Source organism: Leptinotarsa decemlineata, unplaced genomic scaffold, assembly GCF_025532065.1.
Source record: "Leptinotarsa decemlineata unplaced genomic scaffold, Ldec_3_MD MMD2_tig00000035_RagTag_RagTag, whole genome shotgun sequence".
Taxonomy (NCBI): Eukaryota; Metazoa; Arthropoda; class Insecta; order Coleoptera; family Chrysomelidae; genus Leptinotarsa; species Leptinotarsa decemlineata.
In genome coordinates, this window is record NW_027412540.1 from 22,894,011 (window position 1) to 22,916,826 (window position 22,816).

The 22,816-nt window shown below is 32.5% G+C and overlaps 5 protein-coding genes across 8 annotated transcripts; 3 read left to right on the forward strand and 2 right to left on the reverse strand.

Moving 5' to 3' along the window:
- The first annotated feature begins 3 nt into the window (after positions 1-3).
- BORCS5 (BLOC-1 related complex subunit 5) lies at positions 4-3,741 on the forward strand. 3 transcript variants are annotated; one of them, XM_074172030.1, is made up of 4 exons: positions 4-118; positions 861-1,177; positions 1,236-1,597; positions 2,602-3,741. In XM_074172030.1, the coding sequence occupies exons 2-4, from the start codon at positions 934-936 to the stop codon at positions 2,815-2,817; spliced, it is 822 nt and encodes a 273-aa protein (XP_074028131.1). In that variant the 5' UTR covers positions 4-118; positions 861-933; the 3' UTR covers positions 2,818-3,741. The 3 variants fall into 3 exon arrangements, with proteins under 3 accessions (XP_074028131.1, XP_074028130.1, XP_023018425.2); XM_074172029.1 differs by lacking the exon at positions 4-118 and adding an exon at positions 488-630; XM_023162657.2 differs by lacking the exon at positions 4-118 and adding an exon at positions 649-804.
- A 2,317-nt stretch (positions 3,742-6,058) lies between these two features.
- On the forward strand, positions 6,059-10,515 carry Cp110 (Centriolar coiled coil protein 110kDa). 2 transcript variants are annotated; one of them, XM_023162659.2, is made up of 5 exons: positions 6,059-6,204; positions 6,259-6,357; positions 6,413-7,861; positions 8,439-8,624; positions 10,254-10,515. In XM_023162659.2, the coding sequence occupies exons 2-5, from the start codon at positions 6,286-6,288 to the stop codon at positions 10,461-10,463; spliced, it is 1,917 nt and encodes a 638-aa protein (XP_023018427.2). In that variant the 5' UTR covers positions 6,059-6,204; positions 6,259-6,285; the 3' UTR covers positions 10,464-10,515. The 2 variants fall into 2 exon arrangements, with proteins under 2 accessions (XP_023018427.2, XP_023018426.2); XM_023162658.2 differs by having other exon boundaries at positions 6,109-6,357.
- A 3,084-nt stretch (positions 10,516-13,599) lies between these two features.
- On the forward strand, positions 13,600-15,068 carry LOC141481054 (26S proteasome complex subunit SEM1-like). Its single transcript, XM_074172038.1, has 3 exons — positions 13,600-13,816; positions 13,872-13,968; positions 14,853-15,068. The coding sequence occupies exons 1-3, from the start codon at positions 13,744-13,746 to the stop codon at positions 14,893-14,895; spliced, it is 213 nt and encodes a 70-aa protein (XP_074028139.1). The 5' UTR covers positions 13,600-13,743; the 3' UTR covers positions 14,896-15,068.
- A 1,231-nt stretch (positions 15,069-16,299) lies between these two features.
- Positions 16,300-19,588, reverse strand: LOC111507364 (GPN-loop GTPase 2). The gene is made up of 3 exons (XM_023162660.2): positions 18,492-19,588; positions 17,531-17,767; positions 16,300-16,456 (listed from the first exon to the last, which is right to left on the reverse strand). The coding sequence occupies exons 1-3, from the start codon at positions 19,041-19,043 to the stop codon at positions 16,346-16,348; spliced, it is 900 nt and encodes a 299-aa protein (XP_023018428.2). The 5' UTR covers positions 19,044-19,588; the 3' UTR covers positions 16,300-16,345.
- LOC141481127 (proteasome assembly chaperone 3-like) lies at positions 19,058-19,453 on the reverse strand. The gene has a single exon (XM_074172242.1). The coding sequence runs from the start codon at positions 19,451-19,453 to the stop codon at positions 19,058-19,060; it is 396 nt and encodes a 131-aa protein (XP_074028343.1).
- Positions 19,589-22,816: the final 3,228 nt, after the last annotated feature.

Here is a 22,816-nt window from a genome sequence, read left to right on the forward strand (position 1 = left end):
ATAAAATTTGTTCTTGATTCAAGTCATTGCACAGAACAAAAAATAAATTGTAATGAATATAACAGATTGCAAAAGCTCCAAACTAGCTAAGGAAATAATATTCATATTTTTTTATAAAGTAAGTACTACGAAAAGTGCAATCATTTAGTAAGTGTCTTATTAAAATATTTTATTTAAATGAATGAAAACACTTTTGTCTTATTTCCTCTAGTTATTTTATTTTTTATGACCGGTTTTGGGTTTTATACCATTATCAAGTATAAAAACTAATTGTTGAAATCTAAAAACGTGGTTACATAGGGAATTTGTTGGTGAGCTGGATGGGGAGGGTCTGACAACCTGACAATATTTTATTAACTTCCAAAATTCTTTTTTCATGATAAACGTGTCAATTTCATTTGATTTTTTTTTTATTCAGTTATCCTATATGATTGTTATTAGGATCAGTTGTAAGATGTGTCACTGGTGACAGTATTTTCTAACTTTGAATTCAATTTGCCGCTTCTTCACTGAGATAATCCGAAAGCAATTGCATGAAATAATTGAGGTGACAACTGAAACTAACTCAGAAAAAAATGTACTATAAAAGAAATCTAGATATGGTCGATTAACAAAAATTGGCCTCGAAAAGTAATATATTTTCTACAGATAGTTATAGATTTCTGGAAAAATTTCGCCTGCGGCGGCTCCTATTGATTCTGAGAAAACGTTACCAATTTTTTTAGCATCCATGCAACACTGCTTGGAGTATAGTTACAGCTGTTTTTTGTTTATAAAATGCTGGAATCTAAGAAATATTAGATTGTACGAATTTTTTATGATATTTGTAGAATGGCTTTTGATAAAAAAATTATTTTTAGAAAATTTTGAGGAATTCCAGGAAAACGGTTGACATCGTCACTATAACAGGTTAACACTACTTCAACTAAGATAATGGGTTCTGAACATTCTAGTCAGTCTGGTAGCCAAGGAACACAAAGACAGGGTAGCTTGAACAAAGAAGGTCACAAAGCTATCGGTTTTCGACGTCAACATACTATTGCAAATCCTGGAGGAGCTAGTGAGTCAACTGAATTTGGTGAAAGTGGCAGACCAGGTTCAATATCTCCTGGCCCCAGTGTCTGCAGTGATGTAGATCTACCATATATAAGTTATACTGTGAATCGACCAATTGGGGGTAACACTAAATTAATAAAATTTGTCAATTATAATTATATGAAAAACTATGATTCCAGACTCGCCTAAATTGACTAACAAACAACTTGTAAAATCCAAGTCCAGGGACCGCAAACCACAACAAACTAAACAAACAAAACTGAAAAATAATACACACAATATAGTTGTTGTTCGAGGAGCAACGCTTAACAATCCAAGCACCGAAAAAGACCCTGAAATTGTCCGACTTCAAAGTATTCCCATGTTTCTACCTATAATGCGAGCTACCTTAAGCTTGCCAGCTGCTAGGGATCCAGAAGTTCTAGAGAGGCTAGATCCAACTCCTTTTCGAAATTTATGCATGCGTTATCAACACCATCTGACAACTGCTGCAAATGTGGTAGCTACTGAACAGAATCAGATTTTGCACAGGGTGAGAGAAGTAAGTATACTTCATTTGAATCCCATACAACATATAATACTACCGTTTGGCTACCTTTCGGTAGCCAAGCGGAATCACACGTTAAAAGGTAAGACCTCGTTGATCCTTAACTCGCACAAGTTTCGACTTCTGAGGGTTGTTCGTAGGGGTGCGACAGCTGGTTAACGAAAAAAACAGATTTTAAACAGATTTTTAAATATACTTCATTGTTTAAGATACATCCTTATTGAACCTAGAAAAATTGATAAAGCAAATAAGTATCATGAAAGAACAAGAAGCAATAATATCAACAAGACTAAGTTGAAGATGTTAAGAAAATAAGTATAGAGACAAAATCTTGCCACACAATATAGTATATGAAAGAGATAAAATATCACTTACATGGAACACTGTCATCCTCAATGACGGATACTCATATTTCAGAAAACGATACTTGCCTTATTGCCTCCTCAGCACTAATCTGATAAAATCTGTTGAATATGTTTTTCTGTTAAACAACTGACGCCCCCTTACGAATGACAACCCTCATAAGTCTACATTTGTGCGAGCTAAGGATTAACGAGGTCTTATCTTTTGACGTACGACTTCTAGCACATGGTTAATTTTTTCAAGATAGGCAGTTAACTGACTTTTCAAAAAATGTTATTTTTCAATGCTGATCATTTTCTCCGAAGCAACAAGAGGTTTATGTTTTCAAATAAGAAAAGTAGTATAAAAACGAGAAAGGTCACATTTTTTTATTTCTTGTCAAAATTTCGTAATTTAAAGATTACAGTAGAAATATCCACTTTAATTTTTTTATCTATTTTTATCTATTTACATAGTTGGAAGTATAAAAAAGTTTGTCTGTTAGTTCTGGTGACTATTTCAGAGGCTTATCCAAATATGCTGTTTAATTTCACTTTAGATTTAGTTGATTCAATATATTATTTACATTTTCTCAATAAATTAAATTTTTCAAATCATCAATCATGTATTTGTGTTCAACCCAATTTTGATTTCAGGTTGATATTGAGGTTGCAAAAATGGTAGTAGCAACTACAGAAAAACAACGTAGATTTTCGAAATATGCAGAAAAGTTGACAAAAGTTGCAGAGCTAACTCATCAACTAAATCGTTGTCATATGTTACTGAATCAAACACTTGAATCTATGGAGACATTAAACAACTACTTGGATATTAATGATAGGTTGGAACCTTTCGTTTGGACAACAGGATGAGGTTTACTGAAAGAGGATACCATCAGATATCCTCATGATGAGCAGAGCCTTAGTTCACCTTGAATTGATGTTTTACATTTTTGGTTGAAATGAATTCACGGCAAAATTTCAAAGTAAATGTGGTAACCCAATAAATGTTTTCTATTAGTCATTTTAAGAAACAATATTTCTATGTATTTTCAGTCAGAATACAATTAGCTTCTCTTCCTTAATTATAGTGTAATCGATATCAAAAAGTTTGGAATTATGTAATTTAACAGGAGCTCTTCAATCCTTGTTGGTATTTTTTTTTCTTGAATAATTTTTTCGACTCGTTGGGCTCATGTTGAAATTGAAATAATAAGCTTCGTTCAGACGTTTCGCCTGTGGCCAGAGGTATCTTCAGTAATTTTATTTAGTGAACAAGGTGGTTAAATCTTTTAGAACTGTAAAATAACGTTATTTACTAATATGCCTGTCTATATAAATGGGTTACATTACATTGACAACGACGATTATCTCTAATTCATATCTGTATTTTGATCTTTCTCTCGTTACAATTAGATTATGATGTTGAATGAAAGAAGCAGTGTTTTTGGATTCAGAGTATTTCACGGAATTCAGATGGTATTTTTGTTACAATGTGCTGGAGTTTTATTCGAGAGGATTCTAGTCAATCAACCTTAGTTATTTCATAATTTGTTAAGTGAATCCTCTTGGTATCTAACAATCATCATCAATAATTTTCGGTAGCCGCCTTGTCACTTATAATAGGAAGGTTTCATATTATAGCTTCATGTAATTGCTCAGAATATAATACCTGGGAAAGATAAATTCATATTTTTGTCATTAATTATAATTGTAGATCACAACTTCAGCCAAAAATCTTGTAAGTGGACTAGCATACATAAATAAATCATCCCAGTGTGGACAAATCCGAAACCACGCCTGTCTTTCTTTTACCTTGAGATTATTGATCACTTTGCATCTGGCGCCCAATATGGGGCTGTTCGTATACTTAGATTGAGTTATGGACAGTGAAAATAAACCATCAAAAATAAATTTACAACCTAGAAAAGCAATACATTATTGTCTTCTGAATGGAGGTCCCCTCTAGGAGCATTCAAAAACGCCAAATAAGGAAACTGAAGATATGTGTTTCATTTATTCTTCAAAATCAGCCGTTAGGTTCTGCTGGTGTTATTCCAAGGACCAGTTAATTGAATATAACAGTTATGAAAGATAATATATCTACTAATATAGAAAAGGCAAACCCACAAAGTTCAAGGTTGTCTTCACCGGGAGCATTATCTGGTCTGGGGGCAACACCAAATCTGGAGGTTTCCTTGAATTTGGGGGTAGCATCAAGTTTGGGGCGACGTCAATAATGAACCAGATAATAGTTCCCTAACTTATAGAACATCGTCAAGCTGTCTACGGATCCCATATGGTGCACCAATATGGACCGCAATATTTAAAAAATTATTGTGTCATTTGCCAAATGATTGAAATTCCAACACCACCTAAAACTACTCAAATTCTAACTATATTTTTGGGTATTGCAGTGAACTTTTATGAACCTCTTATCCGAAGTCTATGGGGGTATAACTTATTTGTTATAGTTAACAATTCATTTACAGAATATGAGACGTTAATCCACTGAAGAAAGCAGCATCCAGAGTTACGTTGCACAGGATGATGACGGATTATTTGCATAAGTGTGTACCAATAAAGCGTATGCTACATGACAATGGCACTCAGTTCACCTCTCATTTGTGGAGATCCACTCGGAAATCGGCTGGAATCCAGTTAGTGTACTCTTCAATGCAGCATCTTTGCGCCAACACTAGCGAAGAATATTCCGTACCTAATGTAGTGAAAATCATGCTAAATGGGCATGAAACCTTCCTCGATTTGCAGATTTTCTGACGATATTCTCCTACCGAATTTCAGCTCGGTCTTCCTAGTGTAAAGATTCTCCAAAATTACTCATTAGTAAGAGAATCTACAGATAACAGGCAAGTCTTATTTTAGGTTTGACCAAGTGACAACATTCGTCTCATTTGTATTAAAAGATGGAAGATTAGAGTCATATAATTTATTGACTGTGCTCATGTCACAAATTTTCGCATAAAGTTTATCCATATTTTTGTCGTAACACATTAGGGTATATCATTAGCAAACAAAATGAATTCTCCTGATATAGGAAGAGCCGTGAGGTTATTATAGTAAAGCAAGAAAAGTACTGAATCCTGCAGTACCCCCACACTTTACATCGGTGATATTAGAGTTAGTTGTCTAACCAATTGATTTCTCTCTGAATCCATAGCATTGAAGTTTTCGTAACAGTACTCTGTGATTGACGCATTCAATTGCCTTAGACAAATCACAGAGCACTACTGCAGTTGTTATGAGAACTATGACAACGAACATACCGAGGTACTAAGAAAGAATATAACTGCAGTTACCTCAGTTGAATCACAGCTTGTAAGCTGTGGTTGAATCGTATTGCTACATCTGCATCAGTGTTGAAGCTTTGTTCACCAACCAATCAAAAATATCCAAAGCCAAAGTTTAATGACTCGAATCAGAACTTGAATCTGAATAGAAAATGCGTACAATTTTAAATGGTGACCATACACAAAGTTTTTGATAATGTCATTATGCTTTATTAATTTACTTGATCAAGGCCAAGTGTGATCATATTTCACCTTCAAAGTGAAACTCAAAACAGCAATAATCCTGGTTCATAATTGGTAGTTCACCATAATCTACCTGCAATTTTGACGTTCAATCGCTCATATACTTATGATGTGGATTAGAATAGTTTGTTCCTCAGAACACTCTTTTAAGATGCCACACCCTTATTGTTTATTTCTGATGTATATATGGCTCGTTACTTTTCTTACAGTTTTACCACATATTTTTACTTGACTTGTGGTGAAATAAAACACATTCAACAATATTGTGAATATTCAATCTACAACATTCTTTTGAAATGATTTTGTTAAAAAATAAATAAAATTATTTCAATATCATCCGAGTAAATATCATGTAGAACTAAAAATATATTTTTAATAGTTCCTAGTTTTTGTGTACATTTATCTTTTTATACTTTTATTATAAATATTTATGTTGATTCATTTATTAACAAGGATGGAATAATAAAGATCTTTCTTCTCTTTCATTTCAAGGTTACATCTGTCGGATATCTCTATCAAAGAGTGCACCAACTAACTTTGATCTCCATTTAAGAAGGCGCCTGAACTGACAGCTTTAAATGCTTGACTTGACAGATGACAAATGAGTGTTTTTTGCAATTTGCATTGACATGACAACAAGGATATGTTTGTATATAAAATACCATTCATAAAGAAGTTCAAATTCGGTTATATGTTACTAGTTCTAGTAGTATTTAATCTTTTCTTAAAATTTGTTTTGATTGCTGTTTAAATTTTTCAGTGACTGTTTGAGTTGTCAGTGTATTTCATGATGTCTGAAAATGAAACTATTTTCCAATCTTCCATAAAAGTCAAGGGAATCAATCTTTTACCGCCCATGGTTTGTTCTTACATATTAACTACAAAGAAAAAAAAATCTATTATTTATTTTTCAGATTACAGATAAGCGCCGCCTTGAATTGCAAAGTTTCAAAAAACAAGCCATGAAATTGGAAAAACGTTTACAAAATTGCCGAGAATTGCAGAGAAACTTGGACGAACTCTTAAATATTCAACCTCTCTCAGAAAGGCCTCAATCTGCAATTACGTTTGGAGATAACAGTCATATTGAGGCTTTGGGGATCACTACATCAAGAAATGTTTGTAGCGCAAGAAAGAAAATGCACTTGAGTAAAGATATCATTGATGTAACTGAATATAGCAATGATGGCATTAAAATAATTGGTGGAGAAAATGAAACAAATTGTACAGAAGTGAATCAAGGCCAAATTCCAAACACTATTAACCATATGATTAAGCTAAATGACCATAGTGAATCATCTGAAATTAGACTGGCATCCCAACCCACAAGCAATATAGAGAACATAAGAGGACGAGAAGTTCAAGGCTGCCTAAACTTAGACTTGAGGGATTTATCTGCTGAAACTTCCAATAACCCATTGACAGAGGTCCAAGAAAACATATCCCCTACAAAAACTCCCAAGACAAGACTGATTAGAAGTAATTCTTATACATTAGAGGCTCCTAGCCCAATACTTCTGGCACATCTAGAGAAATACAATAAACAAGAAGAGAATGAAATCAATCCAACTGATGAAATATTTTCTAGACACTGGTCTTCCACAGAAAATAATTATGTGCCCTTTGAAAATAGTGAATTTAGTAGTATGAATACAGTTTATAATATGGATCCAAACAAAAATGAAAATGATAAAAGGGTTGATGAAGCATCGTCCCCTAGAATTGAGGTTATACAAACAGACATATCAGTACAACAAATAACAGTTAATGGAAATAATGGCGAGAATGAACTACCTGAAAGTAGTTTTGATCTGTCAAACCCTGATAGCCAGTTAATGCAGGTGCTCCAAAAAATCCCCAAGAACTATTCAAAACAAATCATTGATCTTATTGAAAAACAACGAGCAGACCCATCAACTAAAACACTTGAAACATTCAAAAAAGTTCAAAATCAGTATTTAGATAAACTTCCAAGGAAAGATACAAATGTACAGGATGACGTTAATAAATTTAGTAGAAATGAATCAAATGAAAATCATCAAACAGAAATTATTTATGATTCGAAGGACAGGACTAAAAGTGGTGAAAGATCATATAGTAGTGCAGTTTCAGTGTCGCCCAGCCAGTCACTCGATTACAGTGTATCTTCTTCTGGAACCTTAGTAGCAAATTCACCCTCATCTATGAAATTGACTGATCTTGAATTCAAAGGGGATTCACCAAATAACGAAATGTTTGATTCTGGGAAAAACCTGAAAAACATAATCGAAAGGTGTTACTCTATATCACCAACCTGTAAAGTAAATTTTAGTAGAGAACTTTTCCCCCGACTTGATGAGGATAAACTCTACAACATTAAACAGGTAACCTTTTGTTTAGTTACAATAACCACTCACTGGTTACACTGGAGCGTCAAATTGAATCACTCTCTTGGAACTTAACCAATTGTTTCCCTTTCCAGCCTTAAAAACGGAATTCCTGCCCTGAGAATAAAATCCGGGCTGCTGGGCAGTGGTCGAATGGAACTTGTAGTACCAAAGGTTATTGCTGCTGTGGCAGACAAAATTAGTGATATATGCTTCTGACTGCATGGACGAAGGTCAAATCTCATAGATCCCATGGATCTTTTGGTAGTTCTGATTTATACCTTCCCACAAGTACATGGTATGCAATAGACCCCTGTTACTGATAGTGGGTCCCTTTTGTCTTTTGCCGTTCTGAGGCAGCAGGGGTCTATCGCATGTACTTGTGGGAAGGTATATATCAAAACCACCAACTGATGATGTTTGCACACAAAACTTTTGGTACCACAAGTTCTTGTGTACTACTGCCTACCAGCTTGTGACTCCAGAGGTGAAAGCTTGTGTTCAAAGAAAATAATCCATACGATGTAATGTAATTTTTTTGAAACATACATTTTGCATTTATTTTAATTTTCAGTGCTGGGCTGCAAGTGTTATAGGGGCTCATGTCAAAGGTTATCTAACAAGAAGACTATTGAAAACCGAAAAAGTACAGTCTTTAATAGAAACGATCAAAGATGCGCTTTTATGTGCCTTACAGTTACACAGTTCTGATAATATTGATGAGTCAGATGTAGAATTGCACAGAAGGCTGATAAATCAGGTAATCTGCCATTATTATGGAGTGAAAAATTGTATCTGGATTCAATATATTATATCAAAACTAATTTTCAATCATAATATTTAATATTATGTATAGAAGTTACGTTATATAGATAGTCAAACATACTTTTTTGAGTTTTTTATATACATATAGGATTATTTTTGGGAAACTAAACCAAAACGAAATTTGAGAATTATAGATAAGAGGTGTTTGGGAATGTTCTGTTCATTGAAAATGTGTTCAGTTATATCAAAGAATCCAATATACATTTTTAGGCTTTATGTACTGAATTATTACAATATCCATTACTTTTTTTGAAAAAAATGAATTTATCAGAAAATTTATCTGCATATCCATATATCAAGATCTGCCAATTTTCAAAAGTGCAAAACAAAAAATTTAAATTGTTCGAGAAGCGTCTCTTCTCCACAAATGGGGTTCATATAAGTATAGATATTTCAGTTTTGTAAAAAACATATGTAACAATAAAAGAGTACAAAATCTGCTTTTGCTCATCAACACTTATATCAAGTTCAAGTAGCAATCAACTTGACCCAGAAGGCTGGGTTGAAAATTGATAATATTTCAGAGCCAATTCAAGATTCAACTCCAGCTTCTCTCAATGAGAAAACTTAGAAAATTAACAACGAAACAATAGTTTTCATTGAAATCAAATAATATGCTATTTAAATGGAACATATCAATTTTATGAATGTTTTTTACAATTGGTCATTATATCACTGAATATTTTGAAAATATAATATTAATTAAAAAAACTTTGAAGCTTACAAGTGATATTTAGTCATATTTATTTCAGGATAAATAACTAGCAGCAGCATCAAAAATCATTACTATGTTGTAAAATCAAAATCAATAAATGTATTATTCAATTTTCGAAGCTATCGAAAGTCAAATTTTGCTGATGAATAATTCATTCATAGTATCATATTTTATTTGATATAATATTATTTGATAAAACTTACATACAATAGATCATATGATGCTTTTTATAAAAAATTCGATTTATATAACATTTGAACTGGCAATATCTCAAAAACGCTGATTCAGTACAGAGTACAGAGACATTTTTTGTACTTCACTGAACTATTATTCTATTTGAGGCATTTAAATGATTCTCTATATTGTTGAACATGTCAACTTTTTATATTTCTTGTTTCACCAATCTTATTTGGTGAATGAGTAAATAATTTGCATTTGGTTGTTGTGAACTGTTATTACAAAACTATGCAAGCTAAGGATTAACGAGGTCTTACATTTCAAAGAGCAGTTCCAAGCATGGATCGGTCAATACATGTTAGGAATCACACGTTAAAAGGTAAAACCTCGTTAATACTTAGCTCGCACAAGTTTCGACTTCTGAGGGTTGTCGTTCGTAGGGGTGCGACAGCTGGTTAACGGAAAAACAGATTTTGAACAGAAAAATATGGAAATCATATGAAATAGATTTTCCATTAGTTAGTAGCGATAATTTTTAGGTTAATACGATTTTTCTGAAACCGTTGTTACGAAATTGAAAATTTTATTTTTTCTAGTTTTGCCGAAACGTCTGATTAGAATTCGACAATTATACACTGGTATTTTCATTTCATTTTCGTTCTTTTATTTCAGGTCTCTGCTGCCTGCTATGCCTTTCACGACATCTTTTTTTCTCTTTCTGTGCCAGAACAAATGTCAGTGATAGCTTTAGATAGACAAAGAATAATAGAAAGAGCAAAGAGACCATTGTCTACAACATCTTCTCAAAGATCACGATCTAATTCCAGACATTCATCAACAAAAAGTTCAACGCCACAATCACGAAGTTCAACAAACGTGTAAATATGATGGACATAACTTGTGTTCCATAATAAATTACTTTTATTTGCTGGAATATTCTGAGGTGCTTTAAAGTTTAATGTTAAAATATTATATTTACACAAGACTAAGAGATAAGAAACAAATGAGTGAGACTAGTATATAGAAAAAAATTGCACATAATTTTTCGAACAAGTAAGTTAGATTGACATATGACAGTTTTTGACAAAACTTTATTGTTTTAAAATTGCTTGGTTATTTGTTTAAAACTGAGGCCATATTTTGAAGTGACCATTTTTATTTATTTTGTTAAATTCACAATACGACAGATTTGTGCAGAATCTGTCTCCATGATTTGAGATACTTTCAAACTACAATTCAGTGACAATTTCAGAGTATTTATATTTGTTATATATTTTTGGGTCACAGACCTTATGTGAACAGAAATCAGGCGTAATAAAAATGTGTTACTGTGATTTCTCAAAATACACAAAAAAGGTAAAATTTGAGATGTTTTCCAGATTTGACTTTACAGTATATAGAATTTTTCATATTATTTATGGTCCCGTTTTTTGATTGATATATTCTATATTTTCTGAAATACAAAAAGTTTTATACCAAAATAGTACATAAATAAATGCTTCCTGCATAATATAAAAAAAAGTATAGGGTTTTATTTTTTTAAATTCAACAGTTCAGGATTACATTCATATTGCTCTTAAGACGAACAGATCAGGTTGAGCTCAGTTCAAAAATCCAACTGTGGTATAATCCATCATTGGAATGTTGAATATTATTCTCCTAATGTTTTGTAATGAAAAGTTCTGCTCCATTAAGAAATGGCATATTTTCAACACTATCTGGCATCCTGAACTGGATATAATAATGTCAGGACAGACAATTCCGCTTTCTGCTTCGATAAGTTTATTGGGAGTTGAAATGGACACCAATATATCTTTGCACAATCATGTCACTGGAATTGCAAAGGCTGCTTCTCGAAAACTTGGAACATTGTTCTGAACCAAAAAACTTCACACCTCGGCAACTTTTGTTGCTTTATAAAGCTCAGATACTTTCAAGGCAAGTGTCCAAGTGATTTGGCGGTACATATACGCGACGGACTGTGGATGCTCTTTATTTTGAGGTTCAACTCAGTACACCTCGAACTCCACTGTTCAAGAACTCTTCATTTGGGGAACTGCGTTTATGTGGGATAAACTCCTGAGAACGTTTTTCCAAATGGATTGAATCAATGTGAATCGCTACTTTCGCACAGCCACCGCTCTTGGAGCGCCAGAATTATTTTTCTGTAGTGCTTGTGTTTTGTCTTTAAAAAACCCCCGTCCACGAATATCAAAAATAAATGGGGCTCTCCAAGGCGGTTTGTTGCAAAGCAAAGCTACAGGAGATTCAAGATTTCTATATCAATGGGACAAGCTGGTAATACCTTGAAATTCGAAAGTAGACGATGGCATCAATTATCATAACAACCATCGAATTCAAATTCATTCCTGTTTTCGGACGATACCCGAAATCGAAAAGTCCATCACGAATATAGTATCAATTTGATGGTCGAGATAGACTACAACAGGAGTATTCGCTTGTATGAGCCTGATGTAGGAGAATGAAAAGTTCCAACAAATTCGCCACTTTTTATTTCCCACAACGGATTCAATATCCACGGAGCGTAAAGCAATACCGGTGTCTTGACAATACCGTAATAGTGCCGAAGATTGTAATATAACATTCGTAATGCCGCGTTATATCGATGAATATAGGCTGAGCCCGCATATGCTGATCATGCCGACAGCAAAGAATGAAGGTCCTAGGCATTCTTAGTAAGCCTACGGTCGGTCGAGCATGGTGTTGAAGACACCATCTTGATAAGACATGTTAAACCCCCTCAATTTCTGACTCGAGCCACCTCACAAGAGAGATTCAAAATTGCCAAATTTGCGGTATTTTCCCAAAATAACCAAAAGTTTATAGAATTCGCTAGATCTAGCAATAATTTGCTAGCTCTGGCAACACCGATATGTGTGTTTCTTTTTTCACCCGTTAATCCAACGATTTAATCGAAATATAATCGAACTATTCCGATATATTTCCTCAAATTGTTCCATTTGACATCGATGAATTCTATCTGAATTCCTGTTAGCTGACATCTTTCTAATGATCTATAATATAAAAGTTAAAACAATGTTTGAATTTGGAACTTTCGGAAGCGTTCGTTATTTATCTCAGAGTAACAAATACTCTAGTTATTTATCTACGAATATAGTAAGTGATATGGGTCAAAATATAGAGAATGGTAAATAAACGAAAGAAGAAGAATAATGGAGTAGCTGGTATTTTATTTTAAAAATGACTTTGGTTACCACGCTAAAATAATTAGCGGAATTACAGATAAGTCACAACTACCTAACTCACACATATATATACTCATCACAAGCATTAGGAACTTTTTTTTTACAAAAAGTATGATATCACCTCAAAACAACTTCAAAGCAAAAATATTCTATAAGATATAGCTCGCCATGAGAGTGTGCCTGGAACTACGGTGTGGGCGCTTTCGCTGAATGAATGGGTAATATTAATTTTTGGGGTCTGCAGCTTATACTTTCCCTATAGTAATTATTACATATATAAAAAAGTTATATCCAACATTAATTTACTTGCAACTTGCAGAAAATCACTTGAATGTTAAAACTCTTTCATTGACAGTAATGACAGGATTCATTTTATTGGTAACGCACCCAAAAATTAATGAATTAAAATGTCTAAAGCCCTCCATAAAGAACTCATTTCTTCGTCTTACCCTTCTGGTCAACAAACTTGACAATGAAGGATTGTTATAAGTTGCAGTCCTAGTAAACCTTAGTAACTTAGTAATTTTCATTGATCTAAGGTTTTAAAGTTATTTCTATAATTGACGGAATTATTGCAGTTGAGTTGAAATAATTAGACGCCAAAATTGGTTTTTATTATCTTTTTTTGAGTTTTATGGTTTAATTTGCCATCTAAAAGTCATTCTTATTATATTCTACTTCATTTATTTTCACATTTGTGACTCTGAGTTCTTGTCGGTTATTATTTGTCATCTGTCAATACAAACGAACATATATATAGCATAGAACCCACTATAGTTCTGTGATAGAACCTCATTGCACGTTGCCACAGACAATAGACAGAAACATCAAAGATAAATAGAAAAGAGTGAATTCTAAAAATTCATTATCTTTGGTTATAAATTGAAAGATTATTGGTGGTTCTTGAATAATCATATTGTTAGCGCAAAATTGAAATGTCAGAAAAACCAAAATTAGATCTTGGCGTCCTGGAGGAAGATGATGAATTTGAAGAATTTCCTGTAGAAGGTTGGTTACATTTTATGGTTATGTCTGAATGATTTTGCTAAAATGTTTTTTGTAGACTGGACAGGGAAGGAAAAGGACGATCAAGACATTAGTGTATGGGAAGATAACTGGGAGGACGACAATGTTGAAGATGATTTCAATAAACAACTGAGGTAATATCAATTTTATCTTTCACACTTTTTAATCTATTTTTCCAATCATAATAGATATAAGTTTGAAACATTCGTTTTGAAATTTATATGGTTAATGGCTGTAAATATTTCAGTTTGGTGCATGCATGCTATCAGTCTTATATTTTCTCCTGTGTCAATGGATACCAATGAGCATATTTCTTGATATCATATTCAGCACTGAGAAATCATTCTCCAATTTTGAAATGTTGTTGATTTGATTATTGTTTGATTGTAAAATATTATCTCCTTTCAATTTCAAGATTTCTTTGTGTTCAAATCAGTATCTCTTTGTTCAGTGATGTTTGTGCTTAATATTTTTCATTCACTTTGGTAATCATTTTCAGGGTATTTATTTGTTTTAGGAGATCATCTATAAGTGTTTATATTCTGTTTCATTATACATATCCTCTATGGTTGATTTTTGTTCAGTAATTTTAGACTACTTTTCTCATTTGTCAATCAAAATCTTGATAAATTAATGCCATTCCCTGTCTGAACTAATTACAGATACATTAATTCATGACTTTTAAAAAATGACCTATAGATTTTTATATCTATTCATTCTTCAATTTGTGTATATTAATGGTCGTTATTTAATTTGAATTATTTTGTTTAGGATGTATTTATTAAAGTTGAATGGTATTATTTGCAACTAAATAAAAAATGGCACCAAATTTATAATCTGTTTATTTTCCTTTGAAACTTCACCTTTAACTGAAGATGAAAAACAACAGTATTCTCCGTTAAAATGTAGCACTTATGGTAAATATTTTTTTAGAGGTTTTCATTTACATTAACTCAAGAAAATTTGAACAAACTATAATTTTCTGAGAAATGTTTCTCAATATAATTTTTTTTTTCAGAGCACAACTCGAGAAACAAAAGGCCAAACCTCCATCAAAGTGAAGTTACTTTTATATCTCAATGTAGTTTAGGTAATATGGAACTTAATAAACTATATTAGCCACACGAAACAGGGATAAATTTATTTGACTATGTACATTAAAAGCTAGTTTAATTTGATTTGTATGTGTTTCTGTTGTATTGATTTATACTGAAAAAATTGTTTCAGCTTCCAATCTTGCCTTTTAACATGTCCCACCCTGTATATTATTTTTTAGGCTACCTACATTTTTATATCTCAGGATTTTTCAATGAACAGTTTGCGAAAAAACCTAAATTCAAAGTTAACAACACAAGAAGCTTTGAATCTAGGTCAACAGTGCCCTTTCTATACCCAGTATTTCCTTTAATAACTATACTGTTTTTCAACCCATCTGCTGCATATGAAGTCTGAAGGTATCGTACAGCTAACAGTACACTGTGCATGACGTCTTCAAACGTCATTCATATAATGAAAAATAGAACTTTCTGTTTTTTGCCACTTGTATTTGTAACTAACATTACTGCAGTTTCGTCCTATAGTGACATTTTCAAATGTGTACCAAAAACAGTTTATTGGAAAGGCAAGGGTGATCTTCACAAACTTCATATTTCTACTGAATTTGAAAATACCATGACCAAGTATGAATACAGATAACAACAAATTCTACAGAAACCCCTTCCTATTCAGTATAATAAGAATATGGACAGTGTAGATAAAACGGACCAAATGCTATCATGTTATCAATTTCAAAGATAAATTCATAGAATCTATTTTGAAAAATTTAGTGGAAAGTCACGGATGCCTATTCATGGTTTTCATCTTATATGAGACCGATATGTTTTTAGAGTATCATAAGACTGTATAACTCATCTTATTGTTCGTCTTTTATGTAGTGTTTATAATTTTCTTATATAACCTTTATTACTTTGATTTTTGTGAGAAATAAAATGTTCTAATCAAATAACATCCAAGAAAGTCATGAGTATTCCCATGCCCAGTTTGCATGACACTTTTGAGCGTCATGTTTTTTAATTTTTTCAAAATTTTATTCAAAAAACATTTTTGGAACGTTTATACCAATAATTTGGTAAGTTAACTACCAGATAAAGTATGCCAAAATTCATCAGTAGTGAATGGGTTGAGAAATTGACAACCGAAAGTTTTCCCTTCACTTTTACCTCTAAAAAGTGCTCATTTTAATGATAAGCCACATCACATATTGTTATGTTCAGGAAAGGGCCAAAACTAATACATATTCATTAGAATTAAAATATTAAACCAAGTTATACTGTACAAACATTTGTAGATTCAATACGAAACTGGATTTTAAAAACTAATTCATGTCGATATTACATTCCGTAAGGTTAAATCAATTATGATCTCTATATAACAACTTTTTCACAAGGGAAAAAATAAGTCAAATGTCTATCACCAAATGATTTTATTTATTGTCCCATAAAAAACATGCAGTCACATGTAATCAGCATCAAATCTTTCTGATTCTGTTCTAGCTCCCACAGCACATGACAGTAATGCTTGTATACTTCTTTCTTCTCCGCTGCCATAAATGTATCCATTAGCCTAGAAAATAATTATCAAACTAATTATATGATAAACACTTACGTATCATATTCGTATTTAGTAATGTTGCAAACAATGTAGAATGTCTTGTTGACAAAGTCATAAGTAATTATATTGGATATGATATTAATAGCAATAAATTAACAATTTTTCAAACACTACAGCATGAGCTATTTGTGAGAAAATGATTTTGATAAAATTATCAAACACATCACAAACTGATGAAAAGATAAAATAAATCACTTTCGCTAACCGGAAGCAAAGAAACCACGATTTGTGAAAACAACTAATAGGATTTGTTTCACCTTCTGTCGTAGTTCTGATATGTCCAATAGGAGTTGTATCAGGACAATAAACCTATCTTGCCTTGAATTCAGAACAGTTTTTAATTTTGAATCTGATATGGAGGTGTAACCTGAAGGAGAAATCAAAAGTGGATATTCAAAAATTTGACTATGTCACTGAAACTACAAAGCACTAAAGGTAGATGTTCAAATGCCAAAAAATTATTATGTGAAATTAGAAAAATTCTGCTTTAAAATTATGAAATTTTACTGTGCCGGTTTTTATTTTGAATATTGGTATCATCATATCCAAACAGCTTGTAATTGAAATTAAGAAAGTGAAATCAAAGAGCTTGGTTATGATCACTTCATTTTTCATAAACGTGGTTTAAATTAGGAGCAAGTTGGAAATTTTAAGTTACTAAAATCAAAAGTAAACTCTGGTAATTTTGGGATCCTATTTCTTAGAGAAGGTTTTTATTCAATATTTAACGAAGTAATTATTATAGATAATAAGTTAGATAGATTGTTTTATCATTATTTACTTGATGTCACTTTTGTGTGATGTCAAACAGATCATCTTTATTTTCAGTTACAAAATTGTGAGTGACTGATGTTCGAAATGAAAATATTTTTTGTCTTTTTACTTCGCCATAAAAATATAAAAAATAGGAAACTTTAAATATTGATGAATATGTAGCCCATCCAAAATATTTTTTTAAGAGACTCCAAAAGTTACTTGCCAGGGATTACATTGTCATAATATGGTATTATTTTTGAAGTGACTAACCTTATCAATCGCATTTTTCAGCTCTAACAAACTTTTGTCAGATTTGACATCTAGCGGGATGAAAGCCACTAGACTATAATCTTGCACTAATCCAACCATGGCTGCATTCAACTTCTTGAATTTCTTGGTGAAAGGTCCTTCATCAAGTAATTCCAGTAAATAATCTAAATCAAGTACATCTGTGTAAAAATCTAAACCAAAGTCTAGTTTGGAAGCATTCTTCTTCAATATGTCAGCCTAAAGAAAAAAAATACATTACATGATTGAAATCTGCTACTAATTCTTGTAAGTTCATTTGATCTGAAGATCTAGAAATGATGAAATAAAGTACACACTCAAAGAAAAGACAATATCACGGCCAATAAGCTTTTTAGCTTTACAAAAACATCACAGTGCACAAAGTTCTTGCATGTATTTTGATCATCAGAGCTTGGTGTATAACATAAACTATGACATTGATGTTGACAGTGCTCATCATGAACACTAATGTATGCTCATTTCAATATGTTAAACATAACTAGTACATAATGTATCCGTACCTACTCGTACGTAGATAGTGAGGAATTACAGTCCTCTCCGCCATTTTTGGAAATTTTCAACATTTTTTTAAGCAGAATCACAGCTGAAACTCTGTATTTACCTTATGGAAAAATGACCTATGAGGACTGTACTTCCTCACTATCTGCGTACGCGTACTAGTACACGGCCTGAGCCGCTATCCGAAAATTCCGAAATTTACGAAAATTCAAGACCTCCAATTGGTTTGCCCCGGAGTACATTGAATCACCTGAAAAATTCTGTAAAAGCTTTTCAGCCTTCAACATTTCCATAGTTTTCATGCATTGACGAGAATAATCAATATTCTTATTTGAAAATAAGTCAAGAATAAGGGAATTGGACTAGAACTAAGAAATGAAACCTCAAAAACCACTCTCACTCAAAACCTTTTCCTTTGACTTACCTTACTCAATACATTGACGTGAGGCAATCCAACGTGCATCATTGTGGCTAGTGAAAGTAGCAAAGTGGAAATGAATTTAGGAGGGTCAGAACAATAATGTGAATCCACAAAATGAACTGCACATAGATGATAACTCAGCTGCTCTAACTTTTGAAAAATGTTTTTAATTGAGTTATGATGACTGTATAGTTCAACTTGTCCTGGCATGTCAAAAATTAGGTAACTATCCTTTACCTGAACCAGTTGGTTCAGGAGCCAATCAAAATTTTCCTCCAAGTATTCCATGCAGTACATCAAAGCACCGTTGGGTCCCAAATTCAGATTCTTCATAACATCTTCAACAGTTATAAGCTGCATTATATCAATTTTTGGACTGTATTTCATGTTATCGTTAGCAGGGTCCAAATTCACCACCTCTACTTTTCGGTTGAGTTTGTTTTTATAGAATTTATAGACTTTTCCGCAATAAGTTGTTTTTCCAGAACCTGGCGGTCCAATTACGACCTGTCCAAAGTAACTTTCCGCTTTCTTTATTTTCTTCAACAAAGCCATTATTAAGTAAAATTTTAATGAGTGGGATAGTTCTGAATGGCCTCAACAATTTTATCAACAGAATTTCTAGTGTAATCCTTTAGACTCAAGCACAGTATTAAATGTTTCCTGATTCCCAACTTCTCTGTGAGGTATCTTACAGCAACTTCAGCATCAATATTTTCTGCTCCCAATAAAGTTGTGATACTATAAGTAGGTTCAGAGATACTTAAGCCATTTTCTGGTTGATCCACTTTAACTTCATATAGATTTCCAATTTTTCCCAACTGTGTAATTACCAAATTTATGCAATTTGGGAAATGAGTGAGAAAGAATTCTGTATGATTTCCACAGATTACAGCAGCAAAGCTTTTTACTTGGGAAGATTCCTTATTAACTGATAAATATTTGAAAGAAGATACTAAATCCATTGCAATCTCAACAATATCATTTATATATTTTCTCTTCTCATGTTTTTGGCACTATCAATAATCGCCACCTTCAAGAATAAATACAATAATAATTATACAAAACAAATCACTTATCACTTCAGTTTATTTATAAAAAAAGGTTATTCTTCTTCTACACTTTTTTGGCCCTTGGTCACAGAATCCGTGACTTGCTCTCGCTAAAAGAAGGTTATTTTTTCATAGACATGCACCATTGACATAATAACTATTGGACCGGCCTTCCAGACAATTTGCTGTTAGATATCTTGTGGACTAGACAGAAAAAAAGACTGAAAGATGAGATAAAAAATGACTTCAACTATTTCATCCTTTTTCAATAATGCGACAATTAATCTTCTCTTTCTAAAGGCCAGTCAAACTCATTGACTTCTGAATTGAAATATTTGTGTTTTGAATGTTTTATTGGAGCATTTTTTTGTATTCTTATAGTTTCCATTGGTTTTCAGATATGTGAAAATTATTTTGTTTTTTTTTCTGATATCTATCAATGAAAGGCGGATAATCCTTGTAAAATACAATTTATCATGTTTATCTGGTTGAAGCTGAGATGATTCTGCAACCGTATTAGGAATCACATGTTTACAAGTAAGACCTTGTTAATCCTTAGCTCGCACAAGTTTCTCAACTGCTGAGAGTTGTCGCTCTTATGGGGGCGACAGCTGATTACCGGAAAAACATTTTTTTTTTAAACAGATACAATATAAAAGCAAATACCAGCTGAAAGGATGTAATGTGCTTTATTTCATTCATGTTTCATTAGATACACATTAAGGCTCTCAATAAATTCAAATGTTGCAAAAATCCAGTTCACTGGAAATATAAGGAGTATTTGGGAAAGTCATATGCGGACTATGCATAGACCTAGACCTTATAACTGGTTTACTCCATAGACCGGAAATAGTGGTTTAATTACAGAACTAAAACATAAAACAAGTCAGCATCATCACTAAAACACATAGTTTATTGTGCAATTCTAATAATAAAATATGGATTCAAGAAATGCATCAATGCCAAAGAAGATGAAGAAGAATAGATAAAAAAGCAACAGTACATTCAACTTTTTAATGCAGTTTCTTGTCGAGTATATTCCACAAACGTTTTTTATTACAATAAGGCTTCTTTTTAGAATTAGTTCAAGGGAGTTTGTACTTCTGCAGCCTTTCGGTAAAAATTGAATATTCTTAAAATTCTTCTCGATGATTTCAAATTTGTTGTTTTGTCATAATTAAGTATGGCTTCAACTTTATCTTGTAGGTTCGATATCGTTTTCATCAACATGATAGCCCAAAAATTCAATAGAATAGTAACTCATTAAACTAAACTAGGTACTTATAAATAGTATTCATAGGAGAATTATACGTTTGAGTTTACCCCTACATGATTTCGTGATATGATTTTGAACTCTTTCAGAACCATAGTTTCTAGTCCACCTTGAAACCATAAATAATCTGAACCAAGAAGCATAGAATATCCCTGATGTCATTACTTCGACCCCTTCCCCATGTAAAATATATTGACAAAAACTCTCGACGACCTACGGCGCTCTTGATAAGAAATGATAAAGAGATCCAATAAATTTCAGCTTTCCATTCACTGATGTGCTGAGGTCAGCTCTAGTAATGCAGCCTAATAATGTCAAATCGGCATTTCAATTTTCATTGTTGTTTACCTACATTTAGAAATAAATTGACATTGAGTGAAAGATTTTTTTACATTTTGGTCCATAAATTGAAGATCTGAATAAAATACGCTCGACAGATTTTGTTCCTTGCACCATCTATCAGAGTTTTTGAAAAACAAAAGTGACCCGGTAAAAACACCAGAGTTTCTGTGCAACCTGATCCAAACAATCTCAAATGTCTATTTAAGGACCAGCAAGTTTTGTTGAGGATTCGTAGGAGCAAATATGCTGAGATGTTGTACTGTTCAGCACTCAAAAGTTACGTCAAATTTCACCTCTAGTCTTCTCGATGTGACTGGCATAAATCAGTTAAGTAACTAATAAATCTCTATTTAACCGCCAAGAGAACCAGATGAATCTCAAGCATTCAAATTTATACTTGGGACTGTGTTTCTTCGCAACCCTTTCGCTATTTCTGAAACTATTTCCTATTGCTGTTCCTTTTGTAGAGATATTTTCAAAATATGATATGAAGGATGGCAATCCCTTTATGACGACGTCAACGATGTTCAAGGACTCATTGACACCTACATTTTTCAATCACGTTTCTGTGTTGCTTGTGGGTTCTAGCCTAATTGGAATGCTTCGTGGTTCATGCAGTAAAATAACGAATAATAGGAAGCAGTGTTTATTATTAAATTTCACGTTTACATAAGACGTGGACATGTGGTCCTGTACACCATTTTATTTTTCATTCATTTTTCCACCACCCCCATTAGAACGATATGTGAGAAAATGTATTTTTTCTCTAGAATTTCAAAATCTTTATCAACCTTTGCTAGACTAACATGTTACAACTGCATAATAAGGCCACACTTTGACTACTGTGCTACACTGATGTATCTATTCAACCAAAATCTAATGGGACAGTTGCAGAAACTACAATATCGAGGTATGAGAATCATTTTGAGATGCAACCAGTATACCCCTATTGAATCTATGTTGAATACTCTACAGAGGCAGCCGGTACATAAAATACTGTATTATTTGAGCATGATTTTTATTTTCAAAATTTCGAGTGGGATACAACCAGCCTATCTTAGCAGATATTTAGTTCGAAATAGTGACATTCATTCATATAACACAAGAACATGTAATACATTTTATAGATCCCGAACAAACTATAAGAGTGGAATGAATTCATTGTTCTTTAAAGGTCTAGATAGTTTCAATAAGTTACCTGATGAAATAAAACATGTAAATTCCTTAAAAGTATTCAAAAAGTTATTATTAGAATATATCAAATTGTAATGCACGACGCACTGTAAAATTATATACTTATATAAATTATTCATATATGCATAACTATATATTGTATATTAGGATTCCTAAAATAAAGTCTACTACTACCCCCTATGTCAAGTGTCAACTGTCTCAATTGACATTTGTCACTAGAGTGCGTTCTATTATACCACAGTTTCATTTCTAATCTCAGTGCACTCTGAGTTTCTAATATAACTATGAAATGTTTATACATTCATTAAAACAAATACTGAGTTTGCTTCACTATTCTTCAACAAATTGGTACATAAAATAACACATTTCAAAACAGATATGTGATGGAATTGGTCAACGCTTGATGAAAATCCATAATAACGTTTTTAAGTAATATTTTATTGTAAGATTACAGATTACAAAACCAT